Raw genomic sequence first — 16,941 nt, forward strand, 5'->3', positions numbered from 1 at the left:
GAAAAAAATAAAATTGTAGTTGTTTCCTTCCACTTTCTTTCTTGCGTCAGAAAAAAATAAAGTTTTTAATTCTATGAAAACAGAAGTTTTCTAAGTTGTAGGCTGTATTGACAAATACCTACCAAATGCCTTTTTCCTGATACACGTTAAGAACTAAGAATAATACAAAGAAGTACATGTGGATTCGTTCCCCTAAATCCCTACATCCTGAATTGGCAATAAAAGGAATAAGCGTATAAACAAGTAAACAGCACAAATGAACATCTCCTCAGAAAAGAAAATCATGGACTTGGAGAAGAGACTTGTGGCTGCCTGATGGGAGGGGGAGGGAGTGGGAGGGATCAGGAGCTTGGGCTTATCAGACACAACCTAGAATAGATTTACAAGGAGATCCTACTGAATAGCATTGAGAACTATGTCTAGATACTCATGTTGCAACAGAAGAAAGGGTGGGGGAAAAAACTGTAACTGCAATGTATACATCTAAGGATAACCTGACCCCCTTGCTGTACAGTGGGAAAATAAAACAAAAACAAAAACAAAAAAAAAAACAAGTAAACTAGAAGTGTCAGATTACAACTGAAACTACAAAAAGTCTTCACAGAGATAAAAATGTTTAAAATAAAGCAGTGTGTAATTATTTACATTTTAATGCTATTAAAAAAAGCGATTTCAGGGTTCCCATTGTGGCTTGGCAGTAACAAACCCGACTAGCATCCAGGAGGACAAGGGTTCGATCCCTGGCCTCGCTCAGTGGGTTAAGGACCTGGTGTTGCCATGAGCTGTGGTCTAGGGCGCAGATGTGGCTCGGATCTGGTGTAGCTGTGGCTATGGTGTAGCAGGCAGATGCAGCTCCAATTTGACCCCTAGCCTGGGAACTTCCATATGCCACCGGTGTGGCCCTAAAAATGAAAAAAAAAAAAAAAGATGTCAAGAGATCAATACAAGTCAAAAGTGTAATGCACTCAAGGAAGCACTGACTCTGTTCTGGAAAGATCTGGCACATTTTCCTTTAGGTCAAAGTGCTAAGTGAGGCCTCAAAGGAGAAATATGTTTGGTTACATAAGAAGAAAGGAAAAAGTCATTCTGATCCAAGATACAAAGCCCAAATGCCTTTTTAGTGTGTCGTTTAGTTGGTCAGTTGGTTGCTTGGTTGGCAGTTTGTTTTGCTTAGGTTTCCTTTTAGTAAAATGGACTGAAGCAGAGAAAATACATATGAGAGAACTCAGTAACAAAAGTTTCCAAAGGCAGATAAAAATGAGTCTTTGGCGAGTGTTTCCTACAGTCACACAGGAATTGCTAACAACTTTCAGAAGGAAGGAGCAAGATAAAATCTTTTGCAAGGTCTGTTCTGCCGGCAGTGTGTAGGATGCATTAGAGGAAAAACTGGAAGCCAGGCAACTGGTTATTAATTACTGCCAAGTATGTGATAATACAGACCAGCACCATCCCGAAATTATAAACACAGTAAAGGGTGGAAGAATATTCTGATATCACTAAGAAAGACCCCTTATTTGGACGTGGTCAAACTTCAGACGAGTCCCACCGCAAGGTGAGCTCATTTGTGGTAAAGCTAAACGAAAAACAAAATCCTCAGCTGTAAATTCCACTCCTTCTTTGATACTGGGAGAAACCTAAATAGCCACGATTAGTTAAATATGCTGGCAATGGATTCCTAAGCCCAGTTTTCACCTGAAAAGGTGTCTCAGCAGAGGCCCGGCCTCATGACGTCAGCAGAAGGGAGTAGACTGCAGCATCTATTTGAAGTCTCAGGAATTGCTCCGTAAAATAACATCACCACCATGAGACTGCATTAGAATAACAGCAGTACACGCGTGTGAATCTTGTCACAGGAAAACTTACGTCAATCACGACTGGAAATTGTGTGTGAAGACCTCCCAGGGTTAGGATAGTGGGAAAAGGAGGCCTGCCTGGGACTCGTCCTTAACTGTCCAGCATGCTGAGGACGTGGGTCCCTGTAATCCGAGGTCCTTACCACGCTTGGAAGCTAAGGACGAGTCCCAGGCAGGCAGCCAGAGTGTCCACGCAGGGCCGTGGATCAACATCTTGTACACGTCTCAGTCCCTTTCGAATGTTCCTCTGCAGTGTGTTGAGGAGAAGAGACAAAGGGAGGGCAGGCCCATGAAGATGGAGGTTCGAACCCAACCACAAAAGAGAAGCAGAGTCACAGAAGAGAGAAGACACTTGGGCGGCCAAGGGGGAAGGGGAGGGAGTGGGGTGCGGGGGGCTTGGGGCTGGTGGATGCAGTCTACTACATTCAGAAGGGACAGACAGTGAGGACAGCCCAGGGAACTATGTCCAATCTCTTTGGACAGAACATGACGGAAGACAATAGGAGAAAAAGAGTGTGTGTGTGTGTGTGTGTGTGTAACCGGGTCACTATGCTGTACAGCAGAAATTGACGTAACTCTGCAAATCAACTACACTTCAATAACAACAACAAAAAAAAAGGGAACATACACACACATACACACAAACCATCCTGTGACCGAAACTGCAGAATTTATCCCCGTAACAAGACAGTTACTCCCAGAAAAGTCACAATTCCACAGCAAGCATTTGGAGTGCGTTACCGAAAAATCTTGGCGTTCCCACTGTGGCTCAGAGAGTTAAGGACCTGACATAGTCTCCATGAAATGCAGGTTCGATCCCTGGCCCTGCTCGGTGGGTTAAGGATCCAGCGCTGCTGTATGTCAACTGTGGCATACATCACATATATGGCTCAGATCTGATATTGCCGAGGCTGTGGCATATGCCTGCAGCTTTGAGTTGGCACCTAGCCCTAGGACCCAGGAACTTCCATATGTCGCAGTTAGGACTGTTGAAAGATGAAAGAAAGAAAGAAAGAAAAAGAAAGAAAGAAAGAAAGAAAGGAAGGAAGGAAGGAAGGAAGGAAGGAAGAAAGAAAGGGAGAGAGAGAAGTCTTTCTGCTAAAGTTTGGTTAGATTTAATAACAAGTTTACATATGTTTTATATTTAGAGTTGACTTTCGTTAAATGTTATTGTTTTACTTTATTTTTTGTCTTTTTAGGGCTGCACCCACAGCATATGGAAGTTCCCAGGCTAGGGGTCCAATCGGAGCTGTAGCTGCCAGCCTACACCACAGCCCCAGCAACACCAGATCCAAGCAGCGCCTGGGACCTACACCACAGCTCACAGTAACACCACTGGATCCTTCACCCACTGAGCGAGGCCAGGGATCGAACCTGCAATCTCATGGTTCCTAGTCAGACTCACTTCCCCTACACTGCAGCAGGAACTCCAAATGCTACTGCTTTAAATCTTGCTTTATATGTATCACTTGTTAAATCCCTAAGGCTAATATTAGAATTATGAGTTTATTATGCTGAAAATATGATTATCTCCTCATAGCAAACATGAGGCTATTCAATGATCATGGCTGAAACTAAATAATCACTACCAATTGGTTGAAAGACACTTAATTGTATGCCAATTATTCTGAAGAATATTCACATCGTTTGCAAATAAGCATCTTAAACTCAGAAAACACCTAAATTAGCATCATCAATGTCATTACGGCCTACATTACAAAAAAGAAAAAATATCAATCAAAATTTCAAATAGTAGGATCATAAACACCATCTCATTCAATATTATTTCATATTCCTCCTGATCTAACCCCTAAATGAATTACTTTGAAAGGCAGTCTATAATTGTTGCATTTATTTACACACACGCATGCACAATACAGTGTGTATCCATTAGCTAACAATCCTCTCCATGCATATGTAACTTTATAAATGTGAAAACTAAGACTCATTAGCTGTCTGCATCATCTTCCATGCAGACTCTATTTTAAAACATTATCAAAATTACTTTTTTCCTCTAAATCCATTAAGCACCGAGTATATCTTCGACTATATTCCCGTATGCTCTTTCCTAGTAAGTTATTTCACATTTTTTCCCATTTCACCAAATAGCAGCAATCCTCAAATCCATCCACTGAAATATGTGCCCAGAGAGTAACATGTAAATACACATGAGGAGTCAGAGGGAAAGTCTTTCTGAGGCTGCTTTAAACATCCAGAATAAAGGGGAAATGATTTCAGCAGTAAGAGAATCAGCGGGGACAGGGAAGTGCCAACTCTGATTAGGAACCTTGAAAGCACTAACTGCAGCATCTCAGGGTAAAACAGGATTTTCAGTAACTCGCCCTGCGTCATAGCCCTTGTAAGTGGTGAGAGGTGAATGGAGAGGAAAACAGAATTTGACCTTTTCTTAGCGAAGTAAAAGAAGTTCATTCATTGAACTGGAAGCTTTTAGTGGAGTTACTGGAAGACAAAGCTGCATGCTTGAAAGGAACAGCAAAGTGCAGAGCTTCACAGTTTTATCAGAGAAGGAGCTTCAATCAGTTTACATTGGATTGAAACTCAAAAGAATTCCTACAAAACCACTGTGCAGTCCCCTTTAAGATTTAAAATTTCTCATCAATTCCTCTTTATTAAATTCAACACACATAGAACACTGCAGAATGTATTAAGCCCTTCGGAAAACATTATTGCATTGTACAGCACATCAAAGCATATTAAAAATTATCTCTATAAAAAGAAACATAAAACTGCGGCTTGTGAGATATTAAAATAACTGCCTTGTGTTTATCTATTCACAGAAGATACCCCCCCCTTTCCATATAGTACTGATCCTTTTTGGCCCCACTTCATCAGGAGTTTTTGGTGTTAGAACGTCTCAGGTTTACCGCCCAAGGGATTTGCCCAATGGACCTGCCCTCCCAAAACCACAATTTTTCAGAATGAATTCTAAAGTAATGATGGTGCTGAAAAAGTTACACACGGCAGATGTTAAATAAGTAACACACGGCAGATGTTAAATGAAGTTTTTTTTAATTTTAGGCTTGTAACAAAATTCTTCTTTAAAAAAAAAAATAAAAAGTTTTCACATCTACATAGGGTACCTTTCCTTTATCATTTTAACCAGGGTAACTGCAGAAACCAAAGTAATTCGGGAGGAGTAATAACTAGTCGACCTCACATTCTGTATCTGAGAACTAACTTTCAGCCGTTTAAAAGGACGGAAGCCACCTGCCTCTCAAGAATCCGATGTGGGTCGTCACTGATTCACTTCCTTCTACCTGGTACCTTGCACCAAAAAGGCAGTAAGTAAAGATGGGTTTCACAAATGAACGATACAAAACTAAGCAGCAGATAACTGACTGAATCACAATACTCTTTGTCCACTGGAAATGATACATTCACCAGAAAACCACCAAGAGTCCACATGAGACAAATGTCACATTCTGTCAAAAGTACTCAAAAACAGGAGTTGCCACTGTGGTGCAGCGGAAACGAATCCGATTAGTAACCATGGAGTTGCAGGTTCGATCCCTGGCCTCACTCAGTGGGTTAGGAATCCAGCATTGCCCTGAGCTGCGGTGTAGGTTGCAGCCATGGCTCAGATTTTGCTTGGCTGTGGCTGTGGCATAGGCTGGCAGCTGTGGCTCCAATGTGACCTCTGGCCTGGGAAACTCCATGTGCCACGGGTGTGGCTCCGGAAAGCAAAAAGAAAAAAAGTACCAAAACTCAGAAGGAAAAAAATAGCATCAGAAAAGTGAGCAACTAGGAACTAAATAAATAACTGACTGGGTGTAGTGGTCAGATAATAACTTCCCAAAGATGCCCAGGTCCGAACCCCAGAAACCTATGAATGTGTTACTGTTCACGGAACTGACCTTGGCAGCAAGTGGGCCCCAGTCCTTGTCTTCTTTGCTGAAGAAAGAGTTAAGCAAAGGGACCTCGCCTGCAAGAGAGAGATCAAGTTTACTAGAATCACAGTTTGTGTAGAGGACCTTATGGACGAGGTCGCAGAATGGGCAGTGCCCTATGGGGTGGCTCACTCATATGGGGACGGTCTTCTGGCCAGTCACTTTTCTCGTGCCCACATGTGGTCTGGATCAAGGTCCATCTTGGTGGGTGCACACATCTCTCAGCCAAGACGGATTCTAGTGCAAAAGTTTCTGGCGATGCATGGGGGGGGGGGCAGGTGCTGGCAGGACATATTATGGGCTGGTGGCTCCCCCCTCCTTGACCCCTCCCTGACTGAGGACTTTCTCTGCCCGGGTTGGGCAATCCCCAGGAGCACAAGGAGGAATCTGTGGTTGCTTTGTCTTCCACTTAATCAAGGTCTAGATCCCATGCTGGTGTCTTAGCTCTAAGTGTCAGCAGGAGACGGATTGCAGCTGCTCAGCCTGGGGCCTGTCAATTTCCTACCTCAGAACAAAGTGATTTATTAAGCTAATTTGCTAAGTAAAGGATCTTGGGATGGGAAGATTAGCCTGCATTATGCAGGTGGATCTGATGTAATCATTAGGATCCCTGCAATAGCTGAGTAGGCGTGTCAGAAGCAGGGCAGAAAATCTGACACTCGCGCAGAGGTCTGAGTGGTGGAGCTTCTATCGTCGAAGAGGGGGGGGGGGGCCGCAAGCCGCAGAATGCCGGCAGCCTTAAGACCCTGGAGAAAGCAAACAAATAGATTCTCTCCTGGAGCCTCCAGAAGGAAGTCAGTCCTGTGAATTCTACGTCAGACGGCTGACGTCTGGAATTGTAAGATGCACCTGTGGTAGTCTGTTACAGCATCAGGAAGAACCTAGTACACTAGGCTAAACATTGCTCCCTCATCTCTAAATCTGCTGCATATTAAAAGAAGTCATTTTCATTGAAAAAGTGAGAAGGATGTGAGCAAAAGAACATAAATAGGAGACATTTTCTACTCTGTCCATTTTAAAGGATACTGCTTAATCCAATCAGATCAAAAGGCAGATTAAACATTCACCCAGGAGGCGTGGCTTGTATTAAGGGAGACTCTATCCATCCACGGCATTTAAGTCAAAGTTAATTAAGCCGAAAATGCCCTCTTGCCAGCTATCTGAATGTTTCCTATCTTGCTGTTCAAAATGTGGTTAACAAAGAACACCTCGGATTTTCAATTTAGAAATGACTACTTTCTTTTATCCTTTGTTGGATCCTAATCAGCAAGGGAATTCATAATTAAAAATAGCTCTAAACTGTGAGATAGAAAGCCAACACTCTTGCACTTCATATAAATATGCAAATTTTCTTTATTATTATTTTAAACGAACCCGCTGTCTCCATTGCACAAGGATGATAGGTATCCTATTGCACTAATAACCTTTCAATATTATTAACCATGTTTTCCTTTCAGGTCTGAAATAAGTACCTGGTTGCTGGTTAAGAAAAGTCTCAAGAGGAATGACTGCTAAATGGTGTTTGTTTCTATAAACACAAAATATGTCATTAATCCAGTTTTATCCCAGAGAGGATAGTTGTTTACATGCATTATGTGGTGATTTTATTGTATCTTATTAAGGAATAATGGCAAACAAAAGCAACTGCATTAACACAGTCTGGTAATAAAATGTAGCATTTTTTGCTATCTTAATTAGTTACACTCATTTGGGGAGAGAATGAAGCCGGATTCGTTGGGTTATGTTGGAGCTGCGAAATCTATCAAGAGGAACGCCCTGCACTGGTTTTTAGCACAGGTGAGCCAGGCTGCTGTACACAACCGTTTCAGACCCAGAAGCAAGGCTATCCTTTAGTTGAAAAGAACAGATCTTACCTCAAAAGGATTCCCAACTTCGATGTGCTCCCCCCACAAAAAGGAGCTTCCCAGCAAAAATTATATATTGAAATAATTGCTCTCTTGAGTAATGGACTAGGTATAGCGTTGGCCACTAGCCTTGCTGCAGGACCAAGCAGTCACAATTAGTCACACTTGAGCAGTTACATGCTCCCTGGATTTGGACGTGCGTGTGTAAAAACAGGAGCTGCTTGGAAAAGCTAGCTCTCAGCAATTGGTATATTGCTTCGAACCCAGCGACATATATTTTCACAGCCTTAATTTCTCTAATAAATACAGCAGGCATGCCACCGAGTCACCTGCTCTGCCCTGACACATGCTGCTTTTCATCATCTGCCTGACTCTCTGTAAATGCGTGGAAAAGACCCATTGTGCTTGCCGAGGATCTTGTGGCGCAAATGTGGGAGGGAAATCTGCCTGGAGACAGTCGTTCTGATCAGTACACATGTCAGCTTTCTTTTTTCATAAGACACAACTCTGTGAAACTGGATCCTTGTTAGTAATAAAGGAGTGAATCTTTTTTTTTTCCGCTTTTTCCTTTTGTTTTCTTTTGCTTTACATAGCAAACGCCTGCCACCGATCGACTTAATGGGCAATTTCCACTATTTTGCTTATATTCCCAGACTAAGTGCCCATGAATGATGATAAACTGGAGCCCAAGCGGGGTTCACGTCAGCATCCGCCTGATTCCTAGTGTTCTCCTTTATCTTCCTGAGGACACTCACGAAATCCAGGGGCTCTTTTTTTTTTTGTCTTTTTGCCTTTTCTTGAGCCGCTCCCATAACATATGGAGGTTCCCAGGCTAGGGGTCGAATCAGAGCTGTAGCTACCAGCCTACACCACAGCCACAGCAACATGGGATCCGAGTCGTGTCTGTGACCTACACCACAGCTCACACCACAGCTCACGGCAACGCCAGACCCTTAACCCCCTGAGCAAGGCCAGGGATCGAACCTGCCACCTCATGGTTCCTAGTCGGATTCATTAACCACCACGCCACGACGGGAACTCCGAAATCAAGGGGTTCTTTTGAGAATCACAAGTCCCCAGGGTGTGTATGAGCCAAGCAAATCCCTCCAGCCTTTCCTAAGTGTGTGGTAAAGATGGGGGGGGGGGGGCAAAAGCTCAAGAATGGATTAGGAAAGACAGCCTAACAGAACTGAACTCAGGAATGGTTTCCGGACGTTCTTGGCATAGGACGAGCGAGTGCTACTAGGTGTGAGCTCATCACTATTTATTTTCAAATTCCTAGAGAATCATGTTCAAGGGAAACCGTCAACTATGAGTGGAAAGAAAGCCAGGGCGAGGTGAGAAACAAATCTGGTGTTACGCTACCAGAATCTTTACAGCGGAAGGGATTTCAAGGGATCTGAGTTCCATGGGACATGAACGTGAGGCCTGTGTTTCTCTTGTGACCAGTGAATTCCCAGCCACTGAGCATGCACCCGGCTGCATGGTAAATATTTCCTGAATGCTGAATGTGTAACCAATTCCAATTAATGTCCAGTAAATTGCAACTGCCACCTTTTCAGGGCCTTCACCAAAACAGGCTTTGAGCAAAGCTCTGATTTCCAGACCTCTGACACTCAGGAAGAATATCACCATGAACAACTAAGACTCAGGTCCAGACGCAGGAAGTCAGAGGACCACTTAGGGTGGCTTGGCCTGGGCCGGATGATATTAAGGTGAGTCTTGTAAAGAAGGGAACTGGCTACCTTTGGGCAGCATTTACGACCTAAATGTTTTGGATTGGGGGGGTGCAACGTGGCAACCTTCTTGAAACGTCTCAATGAGGAAACCTTTCATCTGAATTAGTCAGGGTTCTCCAGAGAAACAGAACTAATCTAGATGGAATGATGGAACTTTATAAGGAATTGCTTCATGCGACTAGGGATGGTGACAAGTCCCAAGGCCAGCAGGGTGAGTCTCAGCAAGTTGGAGACCCAGAAAAGCAAGCAGTTTCCTTCTGGCCTGAGACCAAAGGCCTGAGATGCAGAAGAACCAATGGAATACAGTTCTAGTCGGAGGACCAGCAGGATGGAGTTGCAGGAAGAGCCAAGGTTTCAGTTAAATCCAAAGGCAGGAAAAAAGCCAACTTCCCACTTGGAAGGTCATCAAACAAGGACCATTTTCTCTTACTCAGAGGAGGGTCAGCCTTTTGTTCTATCCAAGTCTGCAACTGATTGACTGAGGCCCACTCACAAGGTGGAGAGCAAACGGCTGTACTCAGTCTGCCAATCGAAACATTAATCTCATCCCAAAACATCCTCATAGGAACGCCCAGAGTAACAGACCCAAGGTTGGGGCACCCCATGGCACAGTCACGGTGAAATTTAACAGGTAAAATTACCTGTCATGCTCAGTAAGTAAGCTATTTTAGTTGGTTCACACCATTCTCTTCCTGGAAGCAGTGGCTAAATTCTGCTTGCTTATTTTTAGTGCAGAGTAGGTCCTGTCCCTGTATTGTTGACTTATGCTGGTTTCAGTTTATAAAATTTTACCCCATTTAACCTTAGAATGTCATGTTTGAAAGCAAAGGTCCTGAAAGCAGCGCAGTCAGCACTTCCTCTGCCTGAGGTCTCTTGGTTATCTTACGGCTGGTCCACGTGACACGGTGGCTGTAAACGTGAAACATACATCAAAAGACTGGGATTATCCAGAGCCTACCACACACTCAAAGACTGCGTGCCGATAATTGAGGGAACTGTTCTACAGACACCCAGGTAACGGTCTTAATCAGTGGCTAACAATGAAAGTGTATTTTTTTCCGGCCACATTGGTCTTTATAATGGAAACAGAGTGACACTGGGTAGTTCCTGAGTTATCGGGATCAGATTAGAACTCTGAATCAAGTGACTCAGGTCCTAGAGGAGAACGTTCAGCTGCTTGGGGTGATTACCACATCCCTGCCGCTGTAGGTCAAGGTCTATCAAACTACCACCCCGTGAGTCAAATCTTGTCCAAGTAAGAACACAGGGAACCATATCCAGTCTCTTGGGGTGGTATGGAAGCTACTATGACAAAAAACAATGTGTGTGTGTGTGACATATATGTATGTATGACTGGGGCACTATGCCGTATGGCAGAAACTAACTCAACCCTGTAAATCAACTATACCCTACCAAAAAATAAGTTAATTAAAAAATCTTTAAAAAAAAAAAAAGAGTACATGGGAAAGCTGCACCCTCATTCATTTACAGCCTGTCTCCAGTTGCCTCAGCCAGATGATAGCAGCCAAGCTGGACCCCTAGGACAGAAACTGTATGCCCTGCAAAATCTGACATATTTACTCTCTGGCCCTTTATAGAAAAATGCTGTCAACCTCTGATCTCTATGGACACAGAGGCACCAACGTTTCATAGACTATCTTTCCCAGCAGAATTAAAGATTAACTCCTGGAAAGAGGAGTTCCAGTCATGGCTCAGCAGGAACAAACCCAACTAGTATACACAAGGACGTGGGTGTGATCCCTGGCCTCGTTCAGTGGGTTAAGGATCCTGCGTTGCTGTGGCTGTGGTGTAGGCCAGCAGCTGCAGCTCCGTTTTGACCCCTAGCCTGGGAATTCCCATATGCGGCAGGAATGGCCCTCAAAAAAAAAAAAAAAAAGAATAACTCCCTAAAAGACTTTTCTCAGCTAATCTAACGTCACAGAGCTTCTTTTCTTCTCAAATACTATTTTATTCCTTTTTCATATTTTCTGTGAGATGTGCTCTTAAGATTCTAAGCTCACTAAGCCTAGTCTTCTTGGTTCCTCAGTATGCAAACCATCTGGACCCCATAACTGCGAAGGAGTAATTACAAAGAGTTTCGTATATGCAAAGAAGACGATGCCACTTAGTCATAGCCTAACAAAGCTTCGCAGTATACATGATGTCTCCACGTTGGTTTTCATACACTGTACTTTAAACCAATAGAGTGTATTCAAGGAATTGTAAGACGTATGTATTTGCCCTCAAATGCCCGTTTATTGATGAGGGACTCAACTTGTTCTCACAGTGACAAAGCACCAGGGACACTCAATGAATGAGTATTTACCTGTGATGAGTATTCATTGAATCCACGTCTCTACAAGCGGCTTCTCACGTGACAGAACCATAAGCAAGCTTTGCATGCCCATCTTAACGCTGGGTTCATTTGCTTTCTCCACACCCTTGACGTTAGACAAGGTAAATTCTGCATGTTTGGGGTTCAAGTCAGAAAACAGCACTTTCATCTGTGTCCTGCATTAGCGCCTTTAAACTCAAATACAACTCCAAGAGCGGTGATTAATTAGTTCTCAGATTTGCCATCTGCTTCATTCAAGTCCGACAAGGTGAGAAATGACAAATTTGGACTAAGAGAAAATGAATGTTAATGAGGCTGTGATTCTACCCTTTGAAAAAGAAAGAAAGGAGAGGTGAGCCTTGTGTGGGGTCACCGATGTGCTGGCAAATGTTTAACAACTGCCTTTTGAAGCTTTGAGGGGGAAACTTGAGGGTAGTTTTTGCCTAGTTTTGAGGTATAAATACTCCCAGAGCCAGTTTCAAGCTATCAAGCTGATATCACTGAATGCAGAGTCGGGAAAAGACGCACAAAAGAACACTAGATAGAATAGCTTCTCCTCCACACAGGTACAATACAGGTAAAGGAACTCAACAGCCTCAAGAATATTAAAATATGGTAAAATATTTAGGAGGTGATGGATTTTTAACATGCATTCCTTTAGTTTTTAACAAAATTCATTTAATTCTAAATTTATTATTAATTTTTAATAATAGCTATGCTTAACCACCAGCTCACAAAATTCCTGAAAATTTAACCATCATTTCCTAATAGCTGGTATGAGCCAATTTTCCTGAGCTGATACAAGCTGGCTCTACCACTTCACTGCCATGCGTCTATATTTTGCATAAAATATAAGTGAACTGCTTTTATTTTTTTATGAAAGAGAACCTTCATTATTAATAAAGTTTAAAACAACTCTCTCACCTCTCACCTGCTTCCTGTCACTCACAGCAACGCACATACAGACGCATACAGAGTCTTACTGAATTGAACGTCCCTGGAACAAAGACAGTTCACCCAGTGATTGTCTCTACAGAAATGACAAGAGACTGGCAGTTTTTCAGGGTTTCTTTTTATGGGCTGAATACAAGACATCATTATTCTCTGGTTTTGGTTGAGAAGTCTTTTGTGCATCAAACTGCAAATCGGCAGGTAAACGTCTCATGAGTCAAGATAAGGACGTCTTAATACCCTTGGCATTCTCAGTGTATAATAAAAATGTACCTGACCAGGTTACACATTTTATCTAAAAGGTCATGCCCAGTGGACTTGATCAGGTTGTAACGCAAAATTTTAGAGTCTTAAATCATTTTTATCCCCTTCTGAAGGAGGATGGTTTTCAAAACATTTTGGAACTTTTACGCAACAATGTAAATTGGTCCCTGGTACAAGGAATGGGTAGAAGGTCATGGAAAGGATGTTTCTGGTATTCGCTATGTACTGCACATGACACCTTGTCACTTGAGCAGAGGTTTTCTCAAAAAATAAGCAGCAGCAGCAGCATGGTGTTTGGGGTCTTTCCTAACCAGCTAATGGGACTTATTATGATCCCTGGATAGAGCCTTAAACCCTGAGGTGAGGTATGTTTGGTGCACACTCCAAACACCATAGCAATGTTTTATGTTTTGCTTGTTTGGTGGGAGACGTAATTATTTTTCTTTCCTGGTTTTACCTCTCTTCCTGGTTTGACCTTTGCCCCTGATTTCCACAATATCAGTAGCCAACAAGTGTTCTCCTTACCGATGACCTGCTCTATCTGTCACCAGCCACCCCCCCCCAGTCCATTCCCCAAACAGGTTCTCAAGAGTTTGACTGCTAAAAGCTGTGACTTCTTAAGGCAAGAGTGGCCAGGTCATTTACAATTCTGCACCTCAGCACAAGTGCAGTACCATGAGCCCTTAAACTGGTTGAATGGGAACACAGTCTGACATTCAAAGATACTGTATCATTGTGCCCTTTCTAAAATATTACACTCTGTCAACCAGAAACAAATCACATCAGATATACTTCCTTATTTAAAAAAAATCACATGACCAATGTTAAAGAATAGCAGATGCCATTGCTTATCCGGATTTTAACACATCTTTTGGGAAGGTGTCTTCCAGGACATGGCTAAATCATTCTTTCCCATCAGCTGTCCTGTCTTCATGGAGACACAAATGGACATGTCTATGTCAAGTAAGTATCAAGAGTGTTGATAAAAACATTAGTTTTTGGTAAAAGCCTTTCAAAGTGTTTTTATATACGCTGTCGCTACATACATATATGTGTGTGTGTGTGTGTGTGTGTGTGTGTGTGTGTGTGTGTGTGTGTGTGGATAGATAGATAGATACCAGTAAGTTTTATATCAACTAACTATATATAATTAGTTAGTTATATACCAGCTAAAGGACATGAAAATTAAAGTTCAATCATAGCAACTAACTCAAATCATCTGATTGGAAATCACTAGCTGTTTGCACCACACCATTCTATATTATCTATTTCCCTGCCCTTTATAGTTCTTTCTTCAGCACTTTTATTAGAATAATAAATAACAGGAAATGGATGAAGGAAGCCAGAAGGTACAAACTTCTGCTTATAAAATAAAATAGTCATGTGGCTATAGTGTACAGCATGGTGACTGCAGGTAATGATAAGAAATTAGGAATCTGCTTAAAATAGACAGAGTGCCAGACATTAATTTAGTGCTTTCTGCATGTTAGGGTGATAGTTTGCAAGGATCTCCTTTTTTAAAAAATTCTAACTCTAAAAACTTTTACTGAAGTATGATATGGATAAAGAAAAGTTGACGAATCACTCAGGAATTATCGGAAAGGGAATAAATCTACGTAAAACCACCCAGATCAAGAGAGTCCTCCAGGAGCCCTCTTTGTGATCCGTCGCAATTATTGCTCCTTCATCTTCCTTGAAGGGACCTACGGGGACTTCTAACGTTTACCGTCATCGGGACTTGATATAAATGGAAGGGTTCAGCCTGTATTATTTCGTCAGGATTCTTTTGCTGGAAAGTATACACATGAAATCAACCCTGTTGCTGCGGCAGCTTTAAGCGACTCATCTTCACAGTGTGGTGTGTTCCATGGTGGGACCACAACACAGTTTACTGGTTCATTATATTTTGGAGAGAACTGGGGTCACGGTCAATGTAGGGTTGACATGAAACCCTTAAGCGAATCTTTTTACTGCACTGTGCATGCATTTTGCGGGGTATATACATCAAAGAATAAATGTGCTGGATCATTAAGGTAACTGAATTTTAGCAGGGAAGTTGACGAACAGGTGAGAGATTGTGTTCCTTCTGTTAATTTACATTCTAAATCCACTCTTGAATTCATGCATTTTGAATTTGTCAGTATCGCCTCTTTAATTTTATAACTGAAGTGCACTTGACTTTGACCATATCCATCACTTGGCATAAACTTCTTGAACTTTTGGGTTCCATGTATAACTTTTAAAGAAAGATTACACTTCACTCTGGAGGCTTTTTGTTATCTAGAGTAACCAGAATCATTCTTAGATCTATCTCTACCAGATTTCTTTTAAAGTATCCTGGTAGGACAATTGATGCCTGAAATAGCCAACCAAAGATAGATTGTGGTAGATAAAATACATGTATGCTTTAATCATTATAAATGCCTGCCACCATGAAGAATTTCTGAAAGGAGCTGCTGCCATTCACATACCCAGCAAGAAATTCTTACTTCAGGATTATATAAACGAAATTTTAGTTAATCCCAACATTTCATTCACCATCCATGAGAGTAAATTAGTTTTAGAAATCTGGCAACCAAAGCACTTAAATACTATTAGCCTTTTTCTTGCCAGTGTCCAGTGTTTGGTTCCCACTGTTAAAACAAGTATGCAAAAGTGTGTACTTAGGGACCTCAAAAGGCAGAGGCTTTATTATGAGCATTTATGATCACTCCATCCATCGTCATTGACCAATGTCTATTTTTAGAGATCCTGTAGCTTGCAAAGTGTGTAGTACATGCATCTTACTGTATCATCTACTGTTGAGTTGGAGCCATTTTATTTACTTAAAAATAAATAACACCTACAAACAATAAGTGCTGGAGAGGTGTGGAGAGAAAGGAACCCTATTACACTCTTGGTGGGATTGTAAATTGGTGCAACCACTGTGGAAAACAGTATGGAGATGCCTCAGAAAACTAAAAATAGAACTACCATTGATCCAGCAATCCCACTCCTAGGCATCTACCCAGAGAAAACCATGACTCGCAAAGACACATGTACTCTGATGTTCACTGCAGCACTCTTTTCAATAGCCAAGACATGGAAACAACCTAAATGTCCATCAACAGAGGAGTGGATGAAGAAGATGTGGTACATATACACAATGGAATGTTACTCAGCCATTAAAAAGAACGAAATACTGGCATTTTTAGCAACCTGGATGGACCTAGAAATGATCATGCTAAGTGAAGTCAGCCACACAATGAGACCCCAACATCAAATGCTTTCACTGACATGTGGAATCTGAAAAAAGGACAGACTGGACTTCTCTGCAGACCAGATGCTGACTCACAGACATTGAAAAACTTACGGTCTCCGGAGGAGACAGTTTGGGGGGTGGGGGGATGTGCTTGGGCTATGGGATGGAAATCCTGTGAAATCAGATTGTTATGATCATTATACAACCACAGATGTGATAAATTCATTTGATTAATTAAAAAAAATTAACACATTCCCTAGAATGTAACACAAGAATAAGATAGAAGAACAAGTCAAATGTATGCAGGTGGAAAAACATCAGTTATTTTCAAAACCGTGATAAAAGTCAGTAATAAAAATGCTACAGTGACAAGACAAGGTTTTTGAAGTTCTACTTGAGAAAAGTACTACCATTCAACTGCAGATACTCTGATTAAATGATTCATTTTTTTAAACGCACTGTTTAAATGTGAATCCCCCTATTCACACGATAAGAAAAGCCTTCATGTATCCCCACCTACAGTGACCTTGCTTCCCAGTGACGGAGAATGGAAATGAAGCCAGTTTCAGCAATGGCTCACATTATAATACGGACAGGATTAGACATGACAGGAAATGGATCATTTTCCAGGTAGTTGAGGCCGGTCTCGGAGTAATCCATCAGACTGTTGTACAACGGATGACACAGAGGTCAGACAGTCCACATAACCAGGTTCTTTTTCATCACGCTGGAGTTCACCCAGGTAATTCAGTCATTCTGACAGCCCCAAATGTATGATTGATGAG

At 42.0% G+C, this 16,941-nt stretch overlaps 1 protein-coding gene across 1 annotated transcript in view; it reads right to left on the reverse strand.

Moving 5' to 3' along the window:
* Positions 1–4,973: 4,973 nt before the first annotated feature.
* Positions 4,974–16,941, reverse strand: part of LOC146398758 (uncharacterized) — a 223,661-nt gene continuing 211,693 nt past the window's right edge. Inside the window, exons 4-5 of the mRNA XM_084980979.1 lie at positions 5,729–5,796; positions 4,974–5,138 (exon numbers count right to left, since the gene is read on the reverse strand). Coding sequence (XP_084837105.1) covers positions 5,063–5,138; positions 5,729–5,796 — 144 coding nt within the window. The 3' untranslated portion in view covers positions 4,974–5,062. The remainder of the gene's footprint in view (positions 5,139–5,728; positions 5,797–16,941) is intronic.

The sequence above is a fragment of the Sus scrofa genome, chromosome 10 (assembly GCF_054392235.1).
Source record: "Sus scrofa isolate SSC_HxYL_T2T_F1_AM1 chromosome 10, Sscrofa_HxYL_maternal_Yorkshire_Landrace_v2.0, whole genome shotgun sequence".
Taxonomy (NCBI): domain Eukaryota; kingdom Metazoa; phylum Chordata; class Mammalia; order Artiodactyla; family Suidae; genus Sus; species Sus scrofa.